This window comes from Ambystoma mexicanum, chromosome 14, assembly GCF_040938575.1.
Source record: "Ambystoma mexicanum isolate Mex_15411 chromosome 14, UKY_AmexF1_1, whole genome shotgun sequence".
NCBI lineage: Eukaryota > Metazoa > Chordata > Amphibia > Caudata > Ambystomatidae > Ambystoma > Ambystoma mexicanum.
Window position 1 is genome coordinate 485,040,389 of NC_090940.1, and position 20,421 is coordinate 485,060,809.

Genomic DNA, 20,421 nt, shown 5'->3' on the forward strand with positions numbered 1-20,421 from the left:
TGTGCCCAGGCTGTGGTGAGCTCCCACCATCCCATATAAAGACTGGTGTATGTGGGAGCCATACATGAACCCATGGACGTTCCACATTTCTGCCTATACATTTCTGCCTATGTATTTTCTCTTCAAATAGAAATGTTATGTTAAGGCAGAACTGGAGTAATGTTAATGAGTTCATTATGCTGTTCGAAACTTACTGATTTGCTGTCCAGAAAGTATTTACAAGCTTTGTCATTCCTGATTAATACTTGTATGTAAGGATGTTACATCCAGAGACACCATGATATAGTAATCAAACCATGGCATTCCTTAGATTTTTTTTTTTTTTTTTTTTTAAGCAAGTCACCTGTGTCTCTAATGTAGGAGCTGAGATCTTTGACCAATAGTTGTAGGGATACATCCATGTACTTTGAGTCATTTTCTAAAAGCGATCCCTTAGAAGAAACAATGGGTCTTCCCGGTGGGTCACTGATGAATCTTTGGTACAGAGTATAGTCTGATATGATTATGAAATGATGGGTTATTTCTAACGCGCTTTATACCCAGAAGTTTCTAACCGCAGACCCGGGGATCGAACCTGTGTTGCTCTGTCATCTTGTTTCCAAGGCGAGCACGTTGCCCCTGAGCTACACCTATACGTCTCGGGAGGATAGATTTGTTTTTCAAAAACATGAGTTCTTCCCAATCGATTCGATTTAGATAAGACCAGTTGGTAAGCATTTCATCAAATTCTGCTTTGGTATATCACATTCATCATAACAAGTAGTGTCATTTAGGTGACGCTTAGCTTCTCATAAATAGAGATTTCCATCCCAGAGTACTACACCACCTCCTTGTCTGCTTGTCATATGATATATATATATATATATATATCAGTCTGTACATTCTCTAATGCTGACCTTTTGTTCTTTGGATGGTTGATATTATTGCTTGTAGTTTCTACAGTAGCCAATTCTCTTAGATCATTAATACGTTTTTCAAAGATTTGAATTTGAATCTGCGGGACTAAATGGTGGTCCCTTTAGCAAAAATTCAAATGATCTAAAAAGTATTCTCAATCAAGATCTTACATCTGATCATAAGGACCAGCCCAATGATACCCATATAAGAAGTATCTTGCTTGCAAATGATAACATCGAAGATGCCAGACCCCCATGTTTCCAATGCGAACAACAAGAACCACACCAACATGATTGGGCTCGAGGGCAAGCAGGAAATTTTGCGTGGTGCACGAATTAATAGAAAATATCTTTTAGATCTTCTCTATGTAATTCCATCATTAAGAATTATATCTTCCAGGGATATTGACCACATCGCATTAGCTCCTACCAACAACTTTCGTATGACATGTCATTTGTTCTCTGATCACGTACTCAAGATCATTTTGGAACTTTCAGAAATGGGATTTTCACTGTTCACCTTTAACGATGACAAACTAGCGAATTAATTTTTATATGCTAACCAGCGCCGCAACTCAAATGAGCAGAAAATGAAGGGTGATCATTCAATCAGTACCAAAAATGATACATTTTGTATATCTCAACTTTTGACAATTAGTCGTACCAACAATGAAATGGCAAGGCTAGAACCATTGCTAAAATCCTTTTACTTCCCATTGAAAACAAAAGGGATACTATTTCCCTAAAATGGAATCCAACCTTATGTAAGAAGTTTGCAGAACGGGTACATGAACATCTTAATAGCCTGTTGAACTGGAATTCTATTAACTAGTATTCTATCAATTATGTAAATGCAATAATCAATGATTGTATTGAAGACGCCCTTAATCAGTACAGAACTAAAATTCCTCTCAATGACTCCACTCACAAACATAGTTTCAACTATAACATCAAAATGTTGAAAATATATAAAAATCGTGATATTAGACGATTAGAAAAGGGGAACTTTTCTGCTTTGCATTACATGCTAAAAAAGAAGCACATCATTCTTGAATACAAATTTAAATTGAAAGGCGCACATTTGCAGCAATACAATGAACAAAATTGCAAAATGATCAAAGCAATTTGTTGTCGTAATTCACGAGACATTTGGACTGCGTTGAAAAAAGGTAATGTGTTAGATCTGATAAGTGTGAAATAAAAGCAGAAACATGGATATCCCATGTAAAGGAAAAATATGATACCTGCCCGTTTTGCAAATATAAGGGATGACATAGTCCTGTCTCTCTTGTCAACTACTTTGCTTGGTCCTCATATGACATGTGGGCCATTACAAAATTGTCTAATTCCCATTCTCCGGGCCCTGATGGGATACCTAGTTGTGTATACAGATCAGATCCCATTTTTTGGAGTCAGATCCTAAAGATCAAATTTGATAGTATTCTGAATTCCTGGGTCATGTCTATTCTTCTCCCTCTTTACAAAAAAGGGTGATCCCAGTTTACCTGAGAATTACCGTCCCATATGATTGATGCAGCAGCAAGGGTTTTCTCTATTTTAATTATCCATGAATTAGAAAAATATTTATCCACTCGCAAAATGTATTCAAAATGTCAGGTTGGATTTAGGCGCCAGATGGGCACAACTTTAAAGGCCATAATCATGGCCCATTTGATTGCTGGTATTAAAAGAAAAGAACTTAGCAATGTTTACATTGCCTCTATTGACATGTCTTCCGCATTTGACTCAGTTGTGCAACAAGTTTTATGGAACAATATGCGGAAGTTTGGAATCCCAGAACTCTTTATACATTGGATCACCAAATTCCATACAAATACATCTTGTAGAATTCGCCTAACCCGGGGAGGTTCTCTAACCGAGTCTGTTCCCCTTCATCTTGGTCTGAAGCAAGGATGTAACTTTGCATCCATGCTCTTTAATCTGTATCTTGCAGACATAGACAACCTTTGGGAATCTCATCACATATCCTGCAAGGCTCTGTTCTCTAAGACTACATTGGTTAGCCTTTGCTGATGACCTGATTTTTTTTTTTTTTTTGATTTAACTCCATCTGGCCTCCAAGCCAAATTGGACATATTCTCAATGTTCGCCTATAATCATATTCCCAATCCAAGTAAGACCTTTGTTATGATTTTCCAATCTTGTAAAAAGCTTAATAAATTTAGATGGCGTATTGGTGATACCCCTATACATGAATTAAGAGACCATCTACTTGGGATATTGTCTGAGTAATGTGACCACTTATAACTCATGGGTATACTATCTCAAGCAAAAATCCAGACCCATGCTGAGTCAAATGAAGTTAATTTTTTCTACTCTGTAAATTTTCAATTATTCCGCTCCTTGATTTCCTCACATTGAAAGTGGAACCAGTTCTTTTATATGCATTGGACATTTGTCCCAGTAGCATGTTGAAAGAATTGGACCTATTACAGGGTAGCATGATAAAAGAAGCTCTGCGCCCGTCCTTATCCATTCCTAACTGCATTATTAGACACGAGATTGGTCCTATCTCCTTATCTACCAGGTTCACATGGCATGCTCTGTCAAACTACTTTAAAATTCTGAATTGCCCTGATAATTCAATTTATCAAGATTTCTTGGATTTCAAAAAGGGCTGCTCTTCTAGATCTATTAACAGCTACTATGTGACCATGGAGAATACTCTAATAAATTTGAGTGTTTAATAGTGAAGATCTGTATAGGCGTCCAAATTATGTGATACAAAAGTTATCTCAGTATGATTGGTGTAATACCATTGATCAAATTGCCACTCTGTGTACATGTAAGGAATATGCACAATTTCCCCATAAAATAGATGGTTGCAGCGATTATCTCAGGATGTTTCCATGTAACATAACGAGAAGATACTACATGCGTTTTAGGTTAAATCAATATCATACTCTTGAAAGAACGAAGTATTGGGTGACAGGTAAAAACAAGCTGGGCATTTCGAATTGTCGGTTTCCTGAATGTACAGAATAGAACGAAACATTAAAACATCTAATTAGAATGTCCTTTTTTTAGGGATCAAAGGACAAAGTCCTTTTTAAGATTTATCAATGTGAACTATGAAGATTGCATGATTTCACTCTGGAACAGACTTATGAAAGGCAATGAGAAGGCTTTAATTTTTGCTTTGGTTGCTTTCCTGAAGGTCATTGATAGAGATTTTGTTACTTCATTGTTAAATTGTTTTTAACTTGAGTTTAATTTTATCTGGCATTTTTTTTTATAAATATTGTAATGTGTTGATAAATTGTAAATAGATGTTATTGTGTAATTTTGTAAAGGTTCTTTGAACTATATAAAAAAATGTAAAGCAATGTGTAAATCTGTCCCTTCTCAGTATTTTTTTTGTGTCTCTGAATTTTTGTTTTTCTCAGTCTTATTTCTCCATCATATTGCTCCAGGTTTTCTTCCATTCATGTGACCTTCTGCTTACATTAATCTCCTTCAGTGCAATTGTATAGTTGATCTTCTAATTTTTCAATCTCTTTCAGTAGTTTCTGTCTGTCCGTTTTGGCAAATCAAGATTTCCATCAGAGAATGGAGAGCAGTTGGTATGTCAGTCCATTCTGTAATTAATTCTGGGTCTATTTCCTCATAGGTAGGAATGGGGAAGATTTTAAGACCCCTTGCTATTCTTTTCATTTCCATGTATGTAGTTAAGGACATGGCTTCTCACCATTTACTTGCTGTTTTTTCAACTTCTCCAACATATCCATTCTCTGCTGGGCTGTCAGTCCAACTGAAATTGCACTCTTTGGTCTTGTCGTTCCTGTATCCATTGGGTCTCCCTTTAATAGCACTTGGACGGCTGCCATCCGCTTTGCCTCCTGTTCCTCTGCCATGTCTGATTCTGTCACAAGTGTGAAGGTTGCCAAAGTAGCAATTAAAAGCACTAGCCAACACTCAAATGTTGGCCCTAAGACAGCATAAATGTCTGGTGAGTCTGGATACTCCAATTGTGCTATATCACTAGCGCATTAGGAGAACAATTTGAGCACTTTAACCATTGCGAACCTTTGCGCAGAATATTTGGTCTGTAGGATCTGCATAAACACAGATCAGTCCTTTTCTAATATGCAATGTCAAGTCTAATATGAGATAAGTATATTGTTTGCAGTAGGAGGCGGCTGTTGCAAACCATTGCTATGTAAACACAAAGTTCTGAAGAGAACCGGCGCAAAGCCTCGGAGATGCCTCCTGGGTGGCTTCAGAACTAGCCACTATAAACCAACACAATTCTCAACTTGTCACGTGTATAGTCGACAGAACCAGCAGATTGCGGAAACAAAAAATCGGGGCACTCGATCAGAGCTATTAAAACATAATCAAAATGTATTCAGTTCAAATCAAAGCTATTTGTGAAGCCACCCAGGAGGCACCCACTTCCCGAGGCTGTGTGCCGGTTCACTTCAGAACTGTGTGTATGTGTGGTGAGTGCATGGTTTAAACTCCAGAATTTTGTATCTTTAATAAGTGCATGTCTTTTTCTCAGATTGTATTTATGACAACGAACTGGTGTTTCACTAAATTTCACGAGTGTTTGACAGCGCAGACCGAGTGCCCTGGTTCTTTTTGGTTGGTGTATATACTGGAGTACCTTTAACATCTCTAGGATACTTTCAGTTTCAGCTATGTTTTTGTGTATATATATTTTTACTGAAAAAACTTTAGTTAAGGGGGCTAAGATTTAACGCAAAAAACCCTTGGAATTCAGCTGCTGTGGGAAGTTATGATCAACTTTAATCAGCGTCCTCCCTGTTGCGAAGCCCATGAGCACATACATAACATATGGGGATTCACAATGACATACAGAATTAGAGATAGCTCAGTGAGTTGTGTTCTCGCTGCTGCGACCGTCTGTGATCTGCAGGTCAGGTTTGAATCCTAGCAAGGCGAACTCAGCCTTTCATCCTTCTGAGGTTGATAAATGAGTACCAACTCCAGTTGATATTGCATGTATATGTGTTCTATGTAAAGCACTATATCCTAGGGGTCATCAACGGGGTCTGGATACAAGTTAAGATGATCACAAATATATATATATATATTCAATGAAAAAACTTTGTTAAAGGGACGTTATGGTTCCGAGTAAAACCGAAAACCCCCTGAAATTTGCCAGTTATGGTAAGCTAAGCAACCATAACTCGCGCCACCACCGTGCCCTGCTAAGACTAACACCCAGGACATCAAAGATGACATCACAAATGTCATTGATATCACTGATGACACATATGGGCATTTACCTTTCATGAAAAGTCTGTACAAGGGGTTCTTATTGTAATGTTAAAAGTGTCAAGGATCATTGGAATAAATGAGGCACTTGGTGCATTAAGTAATGCATTAATCTAAATGGCATTGTATCATGGGTTTTTTCCAACATATTAAGGTACACATGTAGTAACATAGGCATAGTGTGCAGCAGACATGATGAAGATGCAATATTAATCTTGCCATGTTAAATACTAAAATTATAAATGCTTTCTTATTAGAGTCTTGCATACTGTGAAACATTTAATAAGTACCTAATCAAACCCACTTACTACATTATTGCATTACTGCACAGAAAACACAGACAACAACACATACAAATAGAGCATATACAGGGAAAGTGAAGTAAACAAAAAAACAGAAGCATTAACCGACAATCTTCATAACCTAACTGATTATCTTCATGCACAGAAATGATTGCTCTGCTTCAAAGCTACTACTTCCCTATGGATAACTATCACATATTGTGACTAGACCCTAAGACAAGTAGTGTAAGTGCAATGTGTACAAATATGAGCATATCCAGGGAAAGTACAGTAATAAAAAAAACAGAACTATAAGACAGTATTGATAACCGTTACTAATCATCTTCATACATAGAAAACATTGCTGTCTTCCAAGTCTGTGTTTTCCCCTTTGTATATGTTTCATATGCTTTGAGAGGACCCTAAGCGAATTACTGTAAGAACATATTGGAAGTATAAGTCTACAAATATAGTACTTTGTACTATAGTATCGGACATGTTTAGTTCCTGACTGTTACTGGCCCAGATATATCGGTAAAGGAAAAAGAGTGAGCCAGACATGTGGTGTAATCAATGACATTTGTGATGTCATCTTTGATGTCCTGGGTGTTAGTCTTCGCAGTGCACGGTGGCGGCGTGAGTTATGGTTACTTAGCTTACCATAACTTGCGAATTTCAGGCGTTTTTCGGTTTTACTTGGTACCATAACGTCCCTGTAACGTTTTTACATTGAATTTCATAGGTTTTTATTAGTGCAACTTAACCATAATGTCTGCAAACATCTGACTTCATTGCAGACCTTCCGGAGAGTGCCACATGACCATATGCTGGTGCGGCATGATGACGTGTCCGAGAACCCGTATGCACTTAACGATAAGATCTGTGCTTCGCGGGCAGTTCGGAACTGCATTTTCTACTGAGCTAGTAACTTTCAACTTCAAAATTTCCCTTGCACAGCTCCAACACCTATTCCTACTCGTCCATTAACAATCTAGTACACAGTACATACCTTTAGCAAAACTGATATTGATCTTAAAATAGTATCAGCTAATGCCATCCCTCCTCCCCAAGAGACACCACCACTGCTGTAATCAAGGTGCATGAGAAACAATGCCCCCTACCCAAGAAATGACACACGCGCAACATTTTCCCCTATCCACCTGCCCCTCCATATTAGTGTTTGGTGCCTCTTCCCTCATTTCCCTCCCCACCTTTCGTTCTAAGCTCTCCTGGCAAAAAAAATCCATCCAAAAAGAAAATAAATGTTCCTTTAGGAACCACCTTTCACAGTTAAAAAATAGAACTAAAAAAAAAACATATAGACTCCATCTACTTTATATTTCTCAGTAAAGTACATAGACTCAATGAGATTTTCCAACATTTCCATTTGCATTTTGTGTTCTGCTAATGGGAATATTGTGGCGTTCATCCTCTGTTCCAGGGACTGGAACGGTGGATACCGGCCCAGCAGCCCAAGTTATCGGCCCAACCGAAGCGAGGGTGGATAACGAGGTCTCTGGACCATTATCCCCCCATTCCAGCCCCTGAAATGGGGGATGAAGGCCAAAGCGGGAACCCGGGGTACTAAGAGGCTTTCTTCCTACACTGGTACGCCTGAGGCGTCCCAATGTAAGAAGGAAAATCCTTTTCCAAGATGGCCACCATGGAAAGGGAAGGCAGGGGTTCCATACAGGGCCCCTCTTCGCTTTCCATGGCAGCCTGCAGAAGACAAAAAGAGAACCCTATGACCATATTATCACAAGCACATTTTTCTTCCCTTTCAAATCTATCCTAATTTCGAATAACTTTACCACAAAGCCAGTCCCAGGTGGACATGGCCACTTTAATCCTATGTTTTCTCCCTTGTGGTCCTGACCATTAGCCAGATTAAGGTCATGTTCCAGACAATCTGGCCACTGCCCATGGCCACAGGCTACCTCTCAGTCACTAAAGGTATACTGCTATTTTTTGTAGCTACATTATGACACTGGTCAAAAAATAAAACGCTGGCACATTTCCAAAACCATGCTTGTAGGTCCTTGCCAATGCTCCTTACGCAAGTTTGCTGGAAATCCACCGAGGTTTTATTTTTTCAAAAGTGTCAAATGCATGCACATACAATCGTCATATAACCTAGCCCCCACTTGACAAAATCCATTCAGACTTGACGAAAACATTTATATCTATAATCTTTTTGCAAACCTTTGTGTAGGTTTGTCAAATGGCACCTCATTTATAAGCCATTACATTATTTTGCGATTTCCCCTCCCCTCTAATTTTGCCCCCTCATGACAGAATCCCACCAAACTTTGTAAACTCATTTGGAATCAGGTCAGAAATATACATGCACAATGTCATGCAGATCTATTAAGTGGTGCCAAGTTATAAGCCATTCAAGAACTGCATTTCACCAACCCTGTAATGCTGAGGTGTCTGAACTTTTCAGGAATGTTCGCGAACATCCAAACTATTTGCGGACTCTCGCTGCAAAAAAACACCAATTTGTTTGCTTCTTGCGGCCATATCCCATCCCATCCTAATCACCCCTCACCTCCCCAGAGATTTGAAAAGTTTGACCGGTGCAATGTTGTGTTTTTTTAATGTTTTTACTGCGATGTTCGCGGACACCGGCAGATGTCTGCGAATCTAAGATATCGGGCGTTTCCAAAAATCTGACACTCTTCACCATCCAATCAGCGGACACGTTGCATGTCCACGGACATGACGCAAGCCGATTAACCAATCCGAGTCCTGTCCGCAGAGCGGATATAGATATCACTAATTTTTAGTGACCTACTTTTTGGTCATTTTTTTAAAAAAAGTACTGTATGGAATTTCACCAAATTTACAAAAGCATGCTTTCAGGACCACTGCTCCTTCCACAAATTTGGTGAAAATCCGTCCAGCGGTTTGGGCTGTAGGCGTAAGCATTTTTTTTTTTCCCCCATTCAGTCTATGGGGAAAAAGACATTTTGGGACCCCCCGTATAACTTTGCCCCCGGAGCAAACCTCACCAAACTTGTGGGCCATATACTTTTTTTGCATTGGTAAGGATTCGTCTAGGTAGAGCGAAGTTATAAGCAGCCCAAAAAGTGCTCTTCCTATGGAATTAGCAACTTAACCATAACTACACTGTAAAATTGTAATATATATATATATTATTCATTCTGAGGCTTCTGGAATCTGCTTAGATCACATGCTGTACATAGGCCGACATCTAGTGGAAGCCGCAGAGTATTGGTTGTTTTTTTTTCAAAACTCGAAGGGATGTTGACAGGGCGTGCCACTAATACTATCCCTAGTGTGACATCCACTGTACCCATGATCCCTCACGTCAAGGTCCCTCAGATTCTTTTTTTCCGCCATGCTAGATGGACACGTATAGCGGAGTTCCTTCCGGCGATAAGCCATTAACTTTACCTAATCACGATAGTATTTCTTTCTATCCTTTCATCGACTGCTGAAACACCACGCCAGTGAAGAAAGAAAACTGCCTGTCGGAGACCACCGCAATGGACCGTTGGGCCTTGGAAGGTTGCCCTGGGCCTCGGCCCAGACAGTAGGGAGAGGGGAGAGGCCATTTTAGAATGCATTTTCTCACCTTAGTACACTTTGTTCACCCAGCTGCCATTTCCATAACCCATAATTAATTTTGCCTCAAGTGTAATCGAAAATTCCCCACGATGGACAAGCACTTAGTTTGTAATCTGTGTCTCCCAAGAGACCACATCAAAACGTCTTGTCGAGCGTGAAGGCTCTTCAAGCCTAAGACGTTAAAGGACCGCTCCACGAAACGCTGGGCCCACTACACCAGGCAATTCAAGGCCATGGGGGTAGAGGGAACCTTTAGCGATGGCAGCGACGCCGTACTTTCGGACGGCGAGGGCAACTGAGTAGCTTCAGCTACTCAAGCGCAGACCCCAGACCGCGTAGGACAGGACGGCGGCCATATTGTGGGGACTACACCCGACGGCGGCAGTGCTACAAAAGCACACACCACCAAGCACATAAACCCCAGTCGACATTCGACAGATGAGTCGAATACTCAACAACGTTCGACACCCCGAGAAAGGTCCACAGAGTCCCGGTCCTCTGGGCAATCTCGATCAAGATCGCCACACGACAGGGTTCAACCGTTGAAAGACAGCAAGGGTGTCGCTCAAAAACTTCTTCTGAAGGCCAATCGTCCGCGGACAAAGTCTTGGCGCCCACACCCGAAGTTCGACGCTCGGCATCTAATGCGGCAGGCCCCAAGAAGGCTGTGAAACACTCCTCTGGGCGCCAGGGTGGGGTAAAACATCAGACGAAGTCCTCTATAACCCCTCGTAGGGACAAGAGCCCTCCTAGGGAAGAGACTCCACAAAAAGGAATATTATCAAAGCCCATAGAGAAACCTAGGGACTCTAGACCTAAAACTATACCTCCCACTGATGAGGACTTTGATATTTCCGCTCAACCTATTGTGATCCCAAGTTCCAAGGAATGGTCTTCACAAGATATTGATAGGGTAATGCAAAGACTGACCTTCATGGCCAATTTCTATGAGGAAAACCCAGATTACTTTCAAAGTTTCCACTCCACTCCTACCTCTGCCTTACCCACTCAACCCCCTTCTAAGAGGTTTCGCTCTTATGTCCCCTTACAAAGTACGGTTATAGATCTATATGACCCCAAATTAGAACAAGACCAGGAAGATCTCTCCTTTGTGGAAACGTCTGACCCTCAACTTAATGAAGAGGATACAGATGAACCTTATTATGGAGATGAGGATCCAGAGGCAGACCAGGAGGCTAACATGTACTCCATAGATTCCCCTCTTAATCGGGACACTCCAGTGGTCGATTCCCCCGTCGATAATCAACCCCTCCTCAATGAAGTCTTAGCTAAAGTGGCAGAACACTTGCAAATTGACACACAGGCGGTACAGGAGGATAGAGACTTTGCTGAACAAATACTGGGTGACAAAAAGACAGTCTGTCCGTTTAGCCCTCTAGTTGTCAGACCCTTTATATATAAGAGGCCAATTGAAACCAGACTCATTGGTTGTTCCCACAACTAGAAAAAGAGCAGGCACACCCCTTGCTTCCTCCGAGGCACCACCGGACAAGGAAAGCAAAAAGATGTATGCCATGGGCAGAAAGTTTGCTTCCTCTGCGGCCTATCAAACTAGAATAGCCAACAACGCAACACTTTTGGCTAGTTCAAATTGCCATAAGTGGGAGGAAATTTCTGCGTTACTTTCGTCCGTCCCAGAGCCACTCAAATCACAACTAGCTCAGGTGGCAGCAGACGGAAGGGCCTCATCTACCTCTCTCCTCAAATGAAATTTCAATGCAATGGACAATGCCGGAAGAGTCATTGCAGAGGGCACTATTATAAAGAGGCAATCATGGCTTCGCCAGTCAGGCTTTAGGCCAGAAAAACAAGCCACTCTAATAAACATGCCAGTGGAGCCTAACATGCTCTTCGGTAAGGCTGTGGAACATGCACTTAAGACAGCAAAGGACGAGTATGACACTCTAAAATCTTTAGGTCAGCTCACAAACGAGCCTACTGGTCAGACGGTTAACTGTAATTTTTGCCGTTTTCGGGGCCAAAATTCAGAGGATCCGGCTACAATCAAGCACAAGGTTCCTATGGGAATAATCAAGGACCAGCCTTCCAAGGGTATCCCAGAGGACAACGCAGAGGTCGTTGTCGGGGCAGAGGCCCTGCTGGAGGTGGCACCCCACCTCAGAGCAAGTGACATTCCGCTCCAGGTACCCTCCCATGCATCTCCAGTAGGAGGACGCATTTCCAACTTCACCCACGTATGGGAGGGTATCACCTCGGACAGATGGGTGCTGTCCACGGTAGCAGGTGGCTACTGCATAGAACTACTTCCACATCCGCACAACCACCCCTCACGACAAAAAATCCACTCAGAAGAATATCAGCGGATCCTTCTAGAAGAAATAACAACGCTTCTATTAAAGGACGCCATAGAAGTGGTCCCAGTCAACCAGGTAAACAAGGGTATTTATTTAACCTACTTCCTTGTGCCAAAGAAAGATCTAACAATGCGCCCTGTATTAGATTTATGCCCTGCAAACAAGTTTGTCAAGCCACAAAAGTTCTGCATGACTACGCTACAAGAGGTAATCCCGCTACTAAAAAAGGGGATTATATGGCAACACTGGATATGAAAGATGCCTATTTTCAAATTTCAATGTTCCTAGCGTGCAGAAGTTTCTTGCCTTTCAAAATAGCGAACAAGCACTACCAATTCAAAGTGCTGCCCTTTGGAGTAGCCTCGGCTCCAAGGGTATTCACAAAGGTTCTAGCAGTAGTGGCAGCGCACCTGCGCAGGGGAGCAATCCCAGTGTACCCTTACCTGGACGACTGGCTCATAACAGGGGAATCACCTCTGATTTGCAGACAAAACATCCAAACAATGATCAACCTCTTTCAATTGAGCTTCTCCATCAACGAGAAAAAAATCAAGCCTAGTGCCAAGAACTTCCAAACAGTTCCTAGGTCCTTTCCTAAACAGAGGAAGGATTGGTCTTTCCTTCAGAGGAAAGATAAAAAATGTGTTACTGCAAATACCACGTTATCAGGCTGACTGCCAGATAAGGGTTAATGTTAAAGGACATTTGTACCGTGCACTATCACCACCGGAGTGGTCCCCTGGCGCACTGGTGGCTCTGAAAGAGGAAGGTAGGGTGAGTTAGTGGGAGGAAGCAGGAAAAGTGCAAGAGAGCAGTGTTGTGCGGTTGGGGGTCGAAGCCCGGTGGGTCCGTTGGCTGGGCCTGGGGTGTTTGCGGCCAGTAGTCATTGTGCACTGTTGTGTGAGTGTGTGTTTTTGTTTTGTTGTTGCAATGTAGTGAAGTGTTTGTTGTGCTGTAGGGTTGTGGTTGTTTGGTTTGGAGTTTGAAGGGTGTATGCAGAGGGGGAGATTGTTAGTGGAATTGGTTATTTGGCATCTCTATCCTGAATTGAGGCGCTGGGCTTGCACAATCTACCCTGATGCGCCTCTGTCCTGATCTGTGCCCATCTGGCATTCAAGGTCCCTTTCACATCTGGCTCCCACCTCGACCAGCCTCCCTCACAACCCCACCTGTCCTCTCTTCATACTCCTGTGGTTAGTGCACCTGCCATTGTCCACAGTGCACCTGCCATTGTCCACAACTTGGCTAGTGTGGTGATTGCCAGTATCTCGACATTTCCACAAGACTGTGGTACCTGGTAGCAACTAAGGTGTGGGTGAAAAATATTGGGTGGGATTGGCTGGGGTAGTTGACTCCGTCTCCATGGGTGTCACCTGTGTTCCATTCTATCCAGTGTCACCCGTCCAGGTGCTGTGGGAGCTTCGCTGTCGGTTCTGGGGCTGTCGGTGTCTTTTCCAGTTTAGTCATTCTTTCCTCTGTTTTGGTTTTTTAGTTTGAGTCTGTGGTGTTGAAGAGCCAGATTTTTAGTAATTTCCATGAATTTATGGTGATCCTCTGTGTTTCTTATTTCTTTTGGGATGTTATTACAGGTTTTTTGCGGCTAAGTGGTGGAAGGAGGTGCCTCCAAGTTTTTTCTTAAGGTATGGTTTTAGGGTGCTCAAAGCAATACATTTAATAGGCATGGTGGCATCTTGCATGTACCTGGTTCCTCACGTGCGCCTGCGTCCCATAAAGGAGTGGTTGGCGAAACAGTGGTCTCAGGCAAGCGGTCAGTGGGACGGTCTAGTGGTCGTTTCGCCAACTCTTGTACAAAATCTTCGCTGGTGGATGAGAGAAAACCTAACGAGGGGGAAACCCTTCTGCGACCCACAAATACAGGCAGTGGTCACAACGGACGCCTCACTGGCAGGGTGGGGAGCTCACTACCTTCACCACACAGCTCAGGACCTGTGGTCTCACACTGCAGCTCAGAACGACATCAATGTGCTGGAACTTCTGGCAGTATTCAAAGCTTTTCAGGCATTCGAACCCCATTTAACAAACCCAGTCAGTGCAGATCCTAACAGACAGCACTAAAGTGATGTTTTATATCAACAAACAGGGGGGTACACGTTCTCCAAATCTATTCGGACTTTCACAGAAAATCTGGAAATAGGCATTCAGACGGAATATGTTCCTGTCATCACATGTTCCAGGGGAACTCAACGCTCTAGCAGACTCATTGAGCAGAGATCCCATACCAGAGGAACACGAGTGGCGTCTACACGAAGAAGTCATAGAACACCTCTTCTCTCAATGGGGTTTCCCAACTATAGACTTATTCGCCACAACTGAAAATCGTCAATGCTCAGACTTCGCGTCCAGGTTCCCCTAGCCAGGCTCCAAGGGGAACGCCCTATGGATGAATTGGTCAGGGAAATTTGCTTATGCTTTTCCCCCCCAACTCCTCTCATGTGGAAGGTGGTGAAAAAGTTATACAAGGAACCGATGACGCTTATCCTAGTTGCTCCTATGTGGGCAAGACAACCGTGGTATCCACATCTGCGCAAACTGGCGATGTGCGATCCCATCAAGCTCCCGTGCCAGTACAACCTACTGCATTGACACACATTGCAAGACAAATACACAAGTGGGACAAGCGGTTCTAAGATATTTCTATGCACAGCATGTGATCTAAGCAGATTCCACAAGCCTCAGAAGGGATACATTACTCACCGTAATCGTATTTCTGATGCTTGTATCTGCTTAGATTCACATGCTGTGCATAGATTAGGGAGCAGTGGAAGGAGGAGGAGGAGGAGGAGGAGGAGGAGGAGGAGGATGTGGGATGTGAGAAGGTTCATGAGCGAATAAATATCTTGGAACCGCTTGTCCCACTTGTGGAGCTGTCTTGGAATGAGTGTCAATGCAGTAGTGCTGAGTGAAAGTATGTATTGAGCTCCATGTAGCTGCTTTGCAAATACCATCTAAGGGGACATTTGCAATGAAAGCCAGAGTGGCTCCAGAACCTCTTGTGGAGTTGTGCCCTTGGCATATAAGGCAGTGTTTTATCTGATAGGGAATAGCACAGTTGGATACATCTGACAACAACTGCAATACTCTGCAGCTTCTACTAGATGTCGGCCTATGCACAGCATGTGAATCTAAGCAGATACAAGCATCAAATGATATATATATATATGTATGTTTACAGGGTAGGCCTGGAGGCAGTGCAGGGGCTACTGGTCAAGGGGCAGCCTGGTTACCAGTGAGAGCTTGAGGCTAGACAGGCAACCAGTCAGCGCAGCATACAGGTTGGTCAGCAGGGGAGAGCAAGAGTGAGAGCGAAAGCAGAAGCGAAAAGGAAGTTCTTGAACTGCTTTGGTACTTCAGGTGGTCTGGCTCAAGTTTGAGAGTGGCAGGGAGGCCATTCTAGAGGGAGGCACCTGCAGAGGAGAGGGATCTACTCACTCTTTTATTTATTTAATTGTTTTTTTTATAACGCGCCTGATACCATACCCGTGTTCGGTTTCTAACACTGATCTGGAATTCAAACCTCTGGTGCTCTGCGTGGTATTGCTTCCAGGACCAGCGTGTTGCCCCTGTGCTATTCCCCCTTCACTCTTTGCCTGGAGAAGCGTCTGCCCCTCAGAGTTGTAGGTGGCTGAGCGAAGGGCTTGAGAAGGAAGGTGTTTAGGAAGAGAGTTGATGTAGTGTGGGCTGCTACCTCAGAACGTTTTGTGGACTATGCAGATGGTCTTGAACTTGATCCTTGCAGCCCCCGGGAGCCAGTGGAGAGATTTCGGAGTTGGAGAGATATGGTCCCTTGGCTTGAGGCCATGGATTAGTCTAGCAGCCCTGTTCTGGATTAGTTAGAGGGCGGAGAGTCGAGGAAGGCAGATTGAGAAAGAGGATGTTGCAGTATTCCACCCTAGAGAGAACCAGTGCTCTGGAGACAGTTAGATTCTGAAGGAAAGGAAGAATACTGCTGAGGAGGTGCAGTCGGTAGTGGGCCTTCTTGGCAAGGTCTGTGATGTAAGGAGAGAGTGGAGTCCAAGATGACACCAACGTTTTTAGCTTCACAGGAAGGCAAAGGAAGCGAGCCCAAGGAGGGTGGCCAGAGTGACGGGGAACGTGGGAGAAGGGGTCCCAATGAGAAGGATATCAGTCTTACTGGCATTAAGGCAGAGATCGTTGCAGGCACACCACTCACGATTTGCAGATACTGTCCGGAATGAGCCAGAGAGGCGAGGAGGCTTAGGGTAGCCTGAAGGAGAGCATAGTGTCATCTGCATAACCATGAAAGTCAGAGGAGAAGCTAGAGCTGTGGTGGCCCAAAGGAGCTAAGTAGATATTGAAGAGGCGGGGTGAGCGGTCAGATCTCTGGGGCACACCACATGTAGGGAGAGATGTGGTGGAGAGAAAGGACCCAAGTTTGACCTGGGAGGGTTGGTCCAGGAGGAAGGTCAACCAAGCCAGGGCCTGATCTGTTATGCCCATGTTATCACAGAGAGGATTGATCAGGATGGCATGATTGACCGTTGTCAAAAGCAGAGGAAAGATCAAGGAGGATGAGGAAAGAAGGAAGGCTAGAATCTAGATTAGTGAGCAGATCTTCATGGGCGTTCTGGAGAGCAGTTTCCTTGACTATGGTTGCTCTGAAGCCAGACTGATGGTCATGGAGACAACCACCAGATTGAGTGTGGAGAGTAAACTGGGAGATGGCCAGCTTTTGTAGGAGTTTGCCCAGGAAAGGCGTGATAGAATTTGGCCGGTAGTTTGCCAGACCGCAAGGATCTGCAGAAGGCTTTTTCAGGAGGGGGTGCACAAGGGAGTGCTTGAGGAGAAAGTTCCAGTGTCAAGAGTGATTGCAGAAATTGCCCGAGGGTGTCAATGTGGTGCTTCATGGTTCTGGAGCAGCAGGGCAGCACCTGCTTGGACAATGCTTTCTAAGATCTGACTTGTCTCGAATCCTCGTTGGGAGCGGTCGGAGAGAAAGAGGAGAAAGGAGGGAGAGGGGCGGCCACAGGTCCAAGAGATGGAGGGAGAGGAGAGTGAGAGAGAGAGAGAGAGAGAGAGAGAGAGAGAGAGAGAGAGAGGACAGGATGACATGAACCATGTCACATTGTTTTTTCCAGTGATATTGCAGTCTGTCAGAAAGGGAAGGTGCTCTCAAGATCAGCGCCTCACATAGATTTGTTAGCACATACATTCTTAAACATGGTTTAATTCCTGTTTTCTTTATTTTACAGATACCGCTTCATGGTAATGGACAGGTTTGGAAAAGATCTTCAAAAGATTTATGAGGAGAATGGGAAGGTGTTTACACACTCAACTGTGTTGCAGTTGGGTTTGAGACTGGTAAGTTTTCACGATTTCCTTTTGAATAGCTGGCAGGAGCACATAGCACTTTGTATTTGATCTGAACAGTCACGGCTATGTGATATGTATAATTTTCCTTAATCTTTTGACAGCTTGATATCCTGGAGTATATCCATGAGCACGAGTATGTGCATGGCGACATTAAGGCTTCAAATCTTCTTTTGCATTACAAAAACCCTGATCAGGTATGTTGCGTAATTTATTTTTACTGGACCTGGAAATTGCTTGGGTGCTTTGCAGCTTTGCAGTTTGTCAGTGAACCTGCAATGATCTGACGTTCTCTTCGTGCTTTATTTTGATACCCTGCAAAGTTTTACATTTTAGTAAACTTACTTTCTATTACTGTCCATAAATGGAGGCCTTGAATTGCAAGGAGGGGGGGATGGGGGGGGGGGGGTTGAGGCTTTATTTCACCAGTGCATTTCACACACAGGCGCTTTATCAACTTCCTGTTACTATTGGAGGTAAAGTAATGTTATCGATTTGTATCCATCTGACAAAGCTTATATCAGTAATTTTCTTGGTTAAATAACTTTCACTTGTCTCATTTCCATGGATAGGGAGTGGATTATTGCAGGTAACCTTTTCAAGCTCCTCCTATACTTGTATGCCTCCATCTCCCGACACATTCCCCTCTGCAGCCTCCAGTTCTCAGCCATTTCAACCTCCCCTGCTGTGCCACTTCATGCATCCTCTCCTTTTCCTTACTTGCTCCTCACTTACAGGAGCTCTGTCCTAACTGACATCAAGCCCATCTCCACAATGGTGGCATTTAAAATGTCCCTAAAGAAACCCTCCTCCATTGAGGGTGCCCCACACCCGAACTGACTACCCCTCTTGCATCCCAACCATTCCTTTTTACGTTCTACCATCTTGGACGACCTATTATACCAATTGTTTATATTCCGTACCTCCCTCCACCCCCTCCCGCGATCTCTCAATGTACATGTTATGTCTCCTATGTATTCCACCATGTATCCTCAAATGGTTTCTGTTCAGATTATTTACCAACCTATAAAAATGTAAGGCATCCACTTCAGGGATTGCCCTGTCACCATATGTTCTGGTTTTATCAAGGCTCTTTACCAATAACTACAAAACACAAGGTTTAGGTTTTGCCTTAGAAAATAGTGCATTGACCAGTGTGGTGTGTGGTCTGATCTTTATAATTGTATTCTGTAAATTATTTGAAGCCCCACATGTGTGCTGTCTCTGCAGTATAGGGTTGGAAGCGGGGTACTTTCATCCTATAAATAAGATAATCCTTCATCCTCACTGCATTATTTTACCAAGTCCACTAGTGTGGATATCAGCAATTGTATTTCTTCCCTCTCTGTCTCTCACTAGGAATGAATGTTTATTTTCTTCATACGTTATCCTAGTTACTATCCTTTATTCTTCTGATTTGCAAAACTCTCATCCTATTCTTTGCTTCATTTACTTCACCATCCAGTTTTTAATTTGGTAACGGAATCATTACTCCCTCACACCCTCCAAACTTTAATGCTGGTTTCTCTGTTTAGCACTACTTGGGTGTATATGCGTGTTACCTCAAAACTGCATCTATTCCTCATCAATACTAACCTTCTCATCCTGTCCATTTTCTTTGAAAGTCTTGTTGTTTAGCTTGTGGGTCAAGCAGCCTCCTCTGACAAGGGGCTAGCTTGCACTTGGCAAGTTTGAATCCTGTCATTGCTGACTCGGCGGTTGTTAAACACAATGTTTATTGAACTCAGAAGGACGAAGGGCCATCATTGCATCCCTTCGAAGTGTGAGCAATCCAATATAAAGTGCCTTATAAAAACCTGCTGTAATTCTTTTTTTTAAACTTGCCCAGGCATAACGTTCATCTGATCACCCCATCATCCTGCTTCAACTTAGTTTGCATTCTGTACTTGTCACAACTTTTGATGCCTTCTAGACTGTTCCCTCTTGTTTTATTTCATTCTCTTCAGTAGCTTGTTCTGTTACTTGGAATAACGTTCATACTTCACTCCATTCTCTGTGCAGTTATATAAAAGATAATTTTCGAAATCTGTACATAATGTGTTTGTTTTATTTATTTTTTACATGTGTTGAAGCTTCCCGCCCCCCCCCCCGACATCAAAAGGTTAATGTTGCCATCCCTTCATGTCCATGTTAAGATGGATTTTAAGAATCTGCCTTGTGGATAGATTCTAAATGGCCAACCTATTCTGATGTAAAGGGACAACACTAATGCGTAGCCAAACTTTTGTGACTGAACATCAAGGCTTTGTTTTAGGAGGGAGTAAGAGTGATAAAGTGTTCAGTTAAACTCAACAGCACTCTTGCTAATAAAGGTTAGGCACAGTGTACAAACTCTTATCAATTAAAAAACAAAGGTAAATGACAAAATAAATCATTGAAATTAATATATTTGAATTCACCTCGGCGTGCTCTGCAAAAAGCACTAGCGCTTTACTTTGAAACAGTTAGACATACATTTCATGGCAGTGTAGTAAAGCAAGTGAATAAGGAGATGGAACCAGGTACGTAATCAAGATTTTGAGAACTGATGGGTTGCGAAGAAGTGAAGAAACGCCATGCAATATCTTAAAACTATGGTTCTTCATTTAAAATGTCCTGTTCTAGCTAGAAATGAAGGGCCTAGTGCCCTTGTACTCACAGGGCCCAATAGGTCTTTTCGGGAGGCTAGGGTTCTCTTTT

At 42.9% G+C, this 20,421-nt stretch overlaps 1 protein-coding gene across 2 annotated transcripts in view; it reads left to right on the forward strand.

Annotated features, from left to right (window-relative positions):
• Positions 1-20,421, forward strand: part of VRK1 (VRK serine/threonine kinase 1) — a 351,956-nt gene that overhangs the window by 145,002 nt on the left and 186,533 nt on the right. For both annotated transcript variants that reach the window (XM_069637723.1, XM_069637725.1), the window contains exons 6-7: positions 17,604-17,712; positions 17,826-17,918. In XM_069637723.1, coding sequence (XP_069493824.1) covers positions 17,604-17,712; positions 17,826-17,918 — 202 coding nt within the window. The remainder of the gene's footprint in view (positions 1-17,603; positions 17,713-17,825; positions 17,919-20,421) is intronic.